This window comes from Pangasianodon hypophthalmus, chromosome 7, assembly GCF_027358585.1.
Source record: "Pangasianodon hypophthalmus isolate fPanHyp1 chromosome 7, fPanHyp1.pri, whole genome shotgun sequence".
NCBI lineage: Eukaryota > Metazoa > Chordata > Actinopteri > Siluriformes > Pangasiidae > Pangasianodon > Pangasianodon hypophthalmus.
This window is the reverse complement of record NC_069716.1, coordinates 14591611-14601248: the sequence shown is the minus strand read 5'-3', so window position 1 is coordinate 14601248 and position 9638 is coordinate 14591611. Positions and strand designations below refer to the sequence as shown.

Genomic DNA, 9638 nt, shown 5'->3' with positions numbered 1-9638 from the left:
CACCTAGAGGACATGTCTGTGAAACATCAGTATGTGATGAGCACTTAAATCACTGCAAACAAGTATGAATTTGGTTTATTTGTATTTTCTCCACTTCTACAAGTAGGATTATATTCATATCAATATGATACAATAAGAAGACTCAGTGCCTGTCCTTAAACGTGTGCTTAGAACCTGAAACAGTACCTATTCCAATAATCAGTTAACACAATGCTGCTATTCTTGCTGAATATTCACAAGGAGAACGTTTTCTCCCCGGATAAAGAGCTGATTGACGTGACGAGTACGCACTCGTCCGTACTCCACTCTTGGCTTAGACACCTTCGGTCTCTGCTCTGAACCAGCAGCAGATACATGAGACGTGTCTGTGCCGGTCACTGCCAGGTTTTTCACAGACTGTGCCAGTCTCTCCGCTGCTTGTCTGGATGTTCGGATCCTCACGGTGCTGCTCGTGCTGATAGGGTGTGGTTCTGCACTCGGCTCGGCTGCTTCTGAACTCTCAGCCTCCGCTGCTTTCCCAGATGCAGCCTGAACTTGCAACTTCTGAAACAGCTGTAAACAAGATGTTAACAGATACAGTGGGATCAGAAGATTTCCCCAGCCCTCAACAGATAATGATGTCAGTAGTCTGTCACTTTCTTCCCACAATTTCTGGTCACAACAGATGGGGCCCAAAAGAGGTCATGGTGTGTGATAGGTGTGTTATTTTTAAATGCAAAACTGGAAAAAAATTAACTAAATTTACACTCACTCAGTTACAGTGACTGATTTATCCTGATCAAAGTTGTGGTAAATCCTGGGTCTATCCCAGGAACACTGGGCGTGAGGTGGTAATACAGCCTGGATACACCCTGCAGGGCACCATGCACTCTCTCACACACTCACACACTCATTCACACCTAGGGTAAATTTATCTTAGCCAATCTACCTACTGGCATGTTTTTGGGAGGAAACCAGAGAACATAGAGGAAACCCACACGCACACAGGGAGATGTATAGAAACTCCACACAATCACCTGAGCTCAGGATCAAACCCAGGACCCACTGTGAAAAAAAGCTAAACTGAAAAATGGAAATGAAACTGTCCTGTATTCTGACCATTTAAAGAATTTCGAAATGATGCTACCGATGCAAATTTGCATACTGAACAACCAGACTTGTCACTGAATAGCAGAGCCATGTACATCATCATATCACACAGTTCATCATTTCTGGACGTGCACACACTCGGAGGCTGCTGTAGGAATTCTGACACAGCTTTCGGTTTTATTTATTTAAAATCATCCCCACCTTCTCTCCATTTGCAGCACTCTATCACACACCATTGCTTAGAAAAGCAGCTTTATCTTACAAGATAGCAGTATTTTAAAAGTCACTCATGGAACCACTATGTTAATATTTGGCCAGAATATTTAGCAATTATAAAAATGGACAGAGAAACATTTATCAGCCACAGGTAAATATTTCTCTGTGGAAAGATGCCATGCCATACCCTTGTAACAGTCAGTGCTTTTTCGTGGTAGAATGCCTCTCCGAGTAAAGGCTCCCTGTAGGTTTCGTCCACGTCCACCATCGCCTAGTGACAACAGAAATGAAGAGTCCGAGCTCAGATCAGTGGGCTAAAAGACTGGAGTATAACAGTGACTGGAGTGACGGAATGACAAATCCACCAGAATAAACCCCAAACTGCAGTATCAGCTTTTATCATACAATATTTTTCAAAATAGTAAATCTTTGAATTGCTGTTAGCTGTTAACAGTTTATCAAAAAAGTACTTTTCTCTGGTTTTGGCCTGCTTCTGTGTGCTCAAGAAGAAGAAGAAGAAGAAGGAGGAGGAGGACATGGAGGAGGAGGAGGAGGAGGAGAAGAAGAGGGAGGAGGAGGAGAAGGAGGAGGAGGAGGAGGAGGAGATGGAGGGGAAGGAGGACATGGAGGAGGAGAAGAAGAAGAAGAAGAAGAAGAAGAAGAAGGGGAAGGAGGACATGGAGGACATGGAGGAGGAGGAGGAGGAGGAGAAGAAGAAGAGGGAGGAGGAGGAGGAGAAGAAGAAGAAGAAGAAGGAGATGGAGGGGAAGGAGGACATGGAGGAGAAGAAGAAGAGGGAGGAGGAGGAGGAGAAGAAGAAGAAGGAGATGGAGGGGAAGGAGGACATGGAGGAGAAGAAGAAGAAGAGGGAGGAGGAGGAGGAGGAGAAGAAGAAGAAGAAGGCCTAGATTATTTCCAGCACAACACAGGGAAACTCAGGTTCGCATGCTCTCAGCATGGCTGAGGTGTGAGTCCCAGCTCTGTAGTGAGGTTTAAAGTGAGATATTCATGGTTTTGTTGTTACCAGGTTCCAGAATTTGTCGAAAGCCACCACGAAGCCGCTGCACACTCCACGCAGACCCTTAAACGAGCGAATGTGCACTCGGACTCGGAGGCGCTGCTGAACACAGCGATTCAGCTCTGCTAAAGGACTGCCCTCGTGCACTACACACACACACACACACACAGACACACAGACACACACACACACAGAGAGAGAGAGAGAGAGAGAAGATGAGAAAGGCTTAATAACACTCAAACAGCGAGCAGGGAAAACTGTTTTCTCTCACATTTCAGTCATAAACTCCATTACTGCTAAACCAGCAGCGGGATCCGAGGGGAAAGAGAAAAGTCTCTTCACTGTAAGTTATACCAGTTATAAAGAAAACACTTACAGTGAAACTTTGCGCAGGATACTTTATTAATAAGCTGTATACTAAATGTGGTCTTTTAATATCACTGTCTTAATGCATTAAGCCCCGCTAAGTGTTCTCTTTATAACGGGTTTCTCTGAGAGGAAACACTTACAGTGAAGAGACTTTTCTCTTTCCCCTCGGATCCCGCTGCTGGTTTAGCAGTAATGGAGTTTATGACTGAAATGTGAGAGAAAACAGTTTTCCCTGCTCGCTGTTTGAGTGTTATTAAGCCACGTTAAGCGTTTTACAATCTCCTGTCTGTTTTGTTGTGTTTGTTTGTTTGTTTGTTTGCTAATCCAAAGCTCCAGTTTCAGACTGAGACACATACACTGCATCCTCGTGAGAACATTTTTTGGAGCTTTGTGTCTCTTCACTCTTCTCTCCTCTCCTTCTTCACACGCGCTCTTTTTCACCATCAGGCTTTTCAGCCTCTCTATTCTCTCTGGATCCGTTTCTCCTCTTTTGGCTTTGCGGATCTTTTTCTCCACATTCTCAGGCTTCGCCCTTCCACGGCCGCCTCTCATGAAGCTCTCATACTCGGCGAGGTTGTTGAAGCACCTGGCGTTGGGATAAGGCAGAGGAACCTCTGCAGAATACAAGGCAAGCAGCGGGTCAAACTGATCGGAACTAATGTCCAGTTTCTTGTCCACAGCAGTAGCAGTAGCAGGATCATCGTCTCCGCCTGGGTTCTGCTGCTTACAGGAGGTTAAACTCGCCGTTTGATCACAACACACCGGACTGACTTCACTGATCACTTCTCTCTCTCTTTCCTCCATGTTTGAAGGAAGTGTGGAGAAGCTTGCACACAAATCAACCCGCTCAATGCTTCAACTTAAAAGCAGACACACTCTGAAAGAGCATTAGTGACTAATAAAGTTATATATGTCCACAGTAACTATTTATTATAGTTTGCTTCATTAAAATTATACAGTTAAATATGTTGCCATTTATTTAACAACAACAAAAAAACTTTAATAAAACAATGTCGAAGATTTAGTTATCTCGGGAACAAATATTATTTCGTTTGTGCTACACGGAGCTTTAACAACGGCGGACTGGTTTCGTTTCCAACCAATAGGTGGCAGACTTGAGCATGGTCCAATCCTGAACCAGCTCTGTTTAAAGACACAGTGCACTACGTATGGTGTAAAAAGCCATTATCTTACGCCATATCTAATGCACCTACGTAGGGACATCAGGGCCATTAGGGATTCAGCCGAAGAATAACAGCTACGTTAGCAGCGTAGTGGTTCTTCGTACGGTTCGGATCTTAATAGAAAACCTCGCTCTTTTCTCGCAGCTGTTTTTATTTTATTTCGACAACAAATTCTGTTTTCTTGCAGTTATTTATGCAGTTAAAAGAAATGGTATGAAATTATGTTGGCAGTATTCTCTTATTGTATACAGGTAATGTGGTTATGCCATTGTTTTAGTTACTAGCTAAATGAGTTTTCTTGTTGTATTGTTAGCTAAGGTTAGCTAGCTAGGACCCAAACTGTTTTGTTGTCACAGCATAATTAGCTAAGCTTCAGCTATTTCCCTTGCATTTTGGCAACCTGTGAGCTGTTAACAGATATATTCTGTTTGGTAAGTGCTAACTAACACATACATACATTACATAGCCGACCTGTTGGAAATCCCCAGAGGTTTCCTAATGCTGCTATACTTCTTCTTTTTCAGAAGTAGTGATGAAGTGATTGTCTCCTTTTCTGTGAAGATTGTTTTAAAAATGGCTTGACTATCTTCAGATCATACAGTCTGATGATGTTTGTAGTCTGAGGGTTTTGTATACAGCGGAAACATTGCTGTAACTTCATTTACACCTAGTTGTTCATCTGAGGTATGGTATTCAATATCTCATGCATCGTACAGTTAAAGTGTCATTTATCCTACTTGGTTAAATGTATTTACTGATATCTTCCTCACTTTTTGCAGCTTGCCATGGAGTTCCCAGGTCATAGTCAGCAGCTCTTGGCCAGTCTGCGCTCTCAGCGTCTCCAGGGATTCCTGTGTGACTGCACAGTCAGAGTTGGTCCCACTCGTTTTCTGGCTCACCGTGCCGTACTGGCCTCCTGCTCACCGTTCTTCCACATGTTCTACTCTGAACACCCAGTAGGCAGCACGTCTACAGTAAACGGAGGACCAGAGACAGACACCGTCACCATTAATGGAGATATAGTGACCCCTCCAGCGTTCGGGTTGCTCCTCGATTTCATGTATGAGGGAGTGCTGAAGTTGGCAGCACACCCGCCTCCGGAAGACGTTCTCGCTGCGGCCAGTTTCTTGCACATGAACGACGTGGTGCGAGTCTGTAAGAAAAGACTACAGGGTCGTGGACTGGCTGAGGCCGACAGCACCAGGGCAGAAGACGGAGCAAGTGAAACTGGGGGAGATGGAACGATGTTTAGTGGGTCGTCTAGGGAAGGAAAGTCAAATGGCCGAAGGGAAACGGTGGAAGGTGGTGGACAAGGAGCTGTCAGGGTTTCAGCATCAAATCCAGCCTCGTCTCCCTCAATAACACAGTGTCCCCAGCCAAGCCAGCAGTCGGCATTTCATATTGACACTAAAGCAGAGACAAATGTGGGAGTACCTAATTGCATCACACATAGCATTAATCTGGGAAGTCCAGACATGGCGGACACTACTCAACCAGGCATGGACTCTCTTTCAGCAGTAAATGATTCTGGACCAGGATTGTACAGTTCTTCTCCTGGACCTGCTAGAGCTGGGATGTCAGCAGCTGCTAATATGGAGTCTACACTTTCAAGTCCTTGCAGCACCACAGAACCAGTTCAGACAGGAACAGAAACTCAGCCCAGTGCATCCACTGTTATGGTTCTGGTTCCTGTGGAACACAGCCGAAATAGAGACTCCAGTCAAGAAACATCCGTATCAAGAGAAATAAGCAATGTGTTTACGGTTGCCGCTACTCATCCTGGTCAAACCAAAAAACCCACGTCGATTCAACACAACGGACAGAGTATAAGCAACGAAGTGAGACACGCTGCCAGAGGTTTAAATGAACCGCCACGGTCACGGTCCTGTTCTCCCACAGCATTGTCTTCAGCAGGTAGAGAAGATGGTAGTGAAGAGACAGCAAAAGTGAAGGTGGAGGCCATTGTAATCTCCGATGAAGAGACAGAAGACATGGAGGAGATACCTGTTAGGGTCAGAGAGCGAAGGAGAGATGTTGATTTAGAAGAAAGGGAGAATTATGAGGGGACTAATGATGTTGAGATCACTAATGCTCACTTCATACCTTCTCACTCATTAATGCAACTCTCACATAATCACCAAGAGCCAATCTCTTTCCCTTTTTCACCACAGGGTCCTGGTGCTTCCTCTTCTGACACGCCCAGCTTCCCCTCTACCCTTTTTACAGCAGCTTCCCAGCAACCAGACCAGCAGACTATCTACTTTGAGGAATATCACGATTCTCTTGGGAATTATGTAGAGGATGTGCCTACATGTGCCACTTGTGGAAAGACATTTTCTTGTGCTTATACACTGAGGAGGCACGCCATAGTGCACACACGGGAGCGTCCTTATGAATGTCGTTACTGTTACCGGAGTTACACGCAGTCTGGGGACTTGTACAGGCACATAAGGAAGGCTCATGATCACGATTTGCCAATGAAGCGTAGCAGAACAGAATCTGACCCTCCCCCATCCCCACCCCTTCCTCAGCCACCTCAGACATAACAAGATACTCTGCCCAGTATGACTGAGCATGTATCAAAGCTATTGCAAAGGCTAAAATCGTACACCTGTTTTTTGTTTGTTTGTTTGTTTTTTGTTTTTTTTAACAGGTTGTGTGAACCAACTTTGCAAAGGACTGTTACTATTAACCTTTGGTGTCAGAAAGTAAGCATTCAACATTGAACTTAACCTGTCACTGGATAACATTGTGACCAAAAACAAAACATTCCATTCAGGACATCCGTCACTGTCCTTTTACATTATAATCCTAATCATTGTCTAGTTTCTCACCTTAGATATAAACAGAATGAGCTTTTTTAAAATACAAATCTTCTTCTACAAATCTTCTGACAATATTGGAACAGCAAGGCCAATTCTTTTTGTTTTTGCTATACACTGAGGACTTTTGGGTTTTCAGCTTTCATTTCCTGATATTTATATCTAGATGTGTTAAACAACTTAGAACAAGGTACCTTTTGTTTGAACCCACCCAAGTGATCAAAAATACTGGAACATGTGACTGACAGGTGTTTCCCAGGTGTGCCCTGTTATATTGATTGTTTAAACAATTAATAACTCTGAATGCTTACTCTTGGTTTGAGCTCTGGGTTTTACCTGTGAAGACTGCATTTGTTGTTAAAAAGGATAAACCAACATGAAGACCAGAGAGCTGTCTATGGGAGAAAAGCAAGACATTTCTGAAATGAGAAAATACAAATATTTGGAACTTCCTGAAAAAGAAAGAGCGCACTTGGTCTACTAACAACAGACATGGAACAGGTCGGCCAAGAAAAAAAACAGCAGTTGATAACAGAAATACTGTGCGAACTGTGAAGAAAAACCCAAAAACAACAGTCAGTGACATCAGCAACAGCCTCCACAGGGCAGGGGTGAAGGTATCACAATCCACTGTTTGAAGAAGACTTTGAGAGCAGAAATATAGAGGCCATACCACAAGATGCAAACCACTCATCAGCAGTAAGAATCAGAAGGCCAGTTTGGAATTCACTAAGAAATACAGAGATGAGCCACAAAACTTCTGGAACCAAGATTAACCTCTACCAAAGTGATGGAAAGGCCAAAGCGTGGAGAAAGAAAGGATCTGCTCATGATCCAAAACGTACGAGCTCATCAGTCAAGCACAGTGGAGGTAGTGTCATGGCTTGGACTTGCATGGCTGCTTCTGGAATGGACTCACTAATCTTTACGGATGATGTCACTCATGATGGTAGCAGCAGAATGAATTCAGAAGTCTACAGAAATAGTCTGTCTGGCAATTTATAGAGAAATGCATCCAATCTAATTGGGAGGAACTTCATCATTCAGCAAGACAATGATCCAAAACACACTGCCAGCACAACAAAGGACTCCATCAGGAGAAAAAAGTGGAAGACCTTAACCCAATTGAGCATGCATTTCACTTCCTTTGAGACTGAATGGAGAAACCCACCAAAACAAACAACAAGTGAAAGAAGCTGTTTCAAACCCATATGTCTTCAGTCTATAGCAAAGAATTAGCCTTGCTGTTCCAGTCCTTTCAGAGGGAATTGTAGGATTAACGCTTAGGAACACGTAATTAATTACTAATTCAGCTAGCATCTTACCTGTGCTGCGTCAAGTAATGATAGCTCACTAAATTTGACCATCAGAACATGCAGCAATCTACAAACACAAATATGAATTTCAAATGAAAATAAAGAACATAGCTATGAGGGATGCAGTTAACTTTTACGTTACAGAGACTGTTCTGTCCTCTGTTTTTTAAAACTCCTAAATTCCCTTCATTGAGAACAATATTTGGGGCAAACAGTGTACCTCTGTCTGTTATCTGGATGGGACAAAGCTTTTATTTTGGCACCAAATCCGTCTACCTAGACAGCCTGCGCTCTCATGGAAGGAGTAGATACACCTATGTTAATACAATGATTGTTGAATATCACTGTATATCATTCATCATTCATTCTGTCATCTTCAGTAACCACTTCATCCTGGTAAGTGTAGTGGTGGATCCGGATCCTATCCTGGGAATACAGGGCGAAAGGTGGGAACAAACCCTAGACAGGGTGCCAGGCCATCGCAGACCTCATCTTATATCAAATAAATTACGGGCTTGTGCCAAGTCTGCGTGTCTAATGCAAAACACATGCAAAGTGTCTCATCCACCCACTCAGTGCTTTTTTTGTTTGTATGTTTGTTTTGTACACAGTTGTCTTAAATGAGACAATAACGCAAAAGGTACAGTACAGCAGTTAAATGCTTGCATTACTTCTGGTTTTATATCTTTATTGTGAAAGCATGATCAACGATTTTAATATTCTTAATTATGAATAATGATTTTTTTTTGCACAAAGTGTGGTAAATATGCATACTGTATTTGTCACAAACTTGTAGCATTGTTTGATGCGGGTCTCCGCTATTGCAGTACCAGAATCTGGGCGTGCTGGAAAGTTCCAGTTGAGGAATGGCCTCTAAAGAAGCTACACACAAGAAGGTAGAATACACATTTCATCTAACAAATGGTACCAGCAATTTATTGATATTTGATCAACTTTATTAATCAGTGTGAACCCAGGTCATGTATTTATTTCCTAATGCAAAAAGACCAAACAGAAAGTGTAATCATACAGGCTCCTTCACCTGCAAGGGCAAGTCTGAATCCAGTACGTACCTAACCACAACATGATAAAGCAATATAGATACGGCTTTCAACCTAAGGCGCAAGTTCTTGCAAAATCACATTAGCTTTATGTTTCTTTTTTCTAGTAATTTTCCTCAGTATGTCCAGTCATACATTTTATCTCCATTGCCCCTTAATTTTTTTGTAATCATTCATGTGATGAAATAATACATCAGCACCTCCAAGACCAAAGTATCTTGGCCCCAATATTTTTTCTTCATGCATGATGAAGAGTACATAGGCTGCTCCTAATGGTTTCAGGTTAATCATTTCCACAGTCTCTGCAAACAAATCCCCAACAGCATGTCTCCCATACAGCTCTTTTGATAAATTCAAAGGTTTTTAAATATGTTTCATGCAGTAGTCTGTTCTGAAATGTGGCGTAGTTTTGTAGTTATTCAGATCCAAACCTGGGTCCTCATTTTAATTTTGTCTAATCCAGTAGATTTTCACAAAATTCATCTGATCTATGATGTAAAAGTTTTCATCTCAATATGTAAAACAGCTCAATATTGTGAATAAACCTTTTAGTAATTGCTGAC

The 9638-nt window shown here is 42.7% G+C and overlaps 2 protein-coding genes across 3 annotated transcripts; one reads left to right on the top strand and one right to left on the bottom strand.

Annotated features, from left to right (window-relative positions):
- Window positions 1-59: 59 nt before the first annotated feature.
- lsm11 (LSM11, U7 small nuclear RNA associated) lies at window positions 60-3736 on the bottom strand. Its single transcript, XM_034306176.2, has 4 exons — window positions 3049-3736; window positions 2330-2469; window positions 1493-1576; window positions 60-552 (listed from the first exon to the last, which is right to left on the bottom strand). Exons 1-4 carry the CDS (start codon window positions 3494-3496, stop codon window positions 217-219), a joined length of 1008 nt encoding a protein of 335 aa, XP_034162067.1. The 5' UTR covers window positions 3497-3736; the 3' UTR covers window positions 60-216.
- Window positions 3737-4134: 398 nt separating this feature from the next.
- zbtb3 (zinc finger and BTB domain containing 3) lies at window positions 4135-9634 on the top strand. 2 transcript variants are annotated; one of them, XM_026918509.3, is made up of 3 exons: window positions 4135-4307; window positions 4404-4560; window positions 4656-9634. In XM_026918509.3, exon 3 carries the CDS (start codon window positions 4662-4664, stop codon window positions 6420-6422), a length of 1761 nt encoding a protein of 586 aa, XP_026774310.1. In that variant the 5' UTR covers window positions 4135-4307; window positions 4404-4560; window positions 4656-4661; the 3' UTR covers window positions 6423-9634. The 2 variants fall into 2 exon arrangements, with proteins under 2 accessions (XP_026774310.1, XP_026774309.1); XM_026918508.3 differs by having other exon boundaries at window positions 4401-4560.
- Window positions 9635-9638: the final 4 nt, after the last annotated feature.

What these genes read in the sequence shown, in the direction of transcription:
- lsm11 (XM_034306176.2), bottom strand. Translation starts at nt 3,496, where the DNA reads ATGGAGGAAAGAGAGAGAGAAGTGATCAGTGAAGTCAGTCCGGTGTGT. An exon ending in TCGACAAATTCTGGAACCTG is followed by an intron (nt 1,577 to 2,329) that starts GTAACAACAAAA and finishes TGTTGTCACTAG; the next exon opens with GCGATGGTGGACGTGGACGA. An exon ending in AAGCACTGACTGTTACAAGG is followed by an intron (nt 553 to 1,492) that starts GTATGGCATGGC and finishes TCTTGTTTACAG; the next exon opens with CTGTTTCAGAAGTTGCAAGT.
- zbtb3 (XM_026918509.3), top strand. Translation starts at nt 4,662, where the DNA reads ATGGAGTTCCCAGGTCATAGTCAGCAGCTCTTGGCCAGTCTGCGCTCT.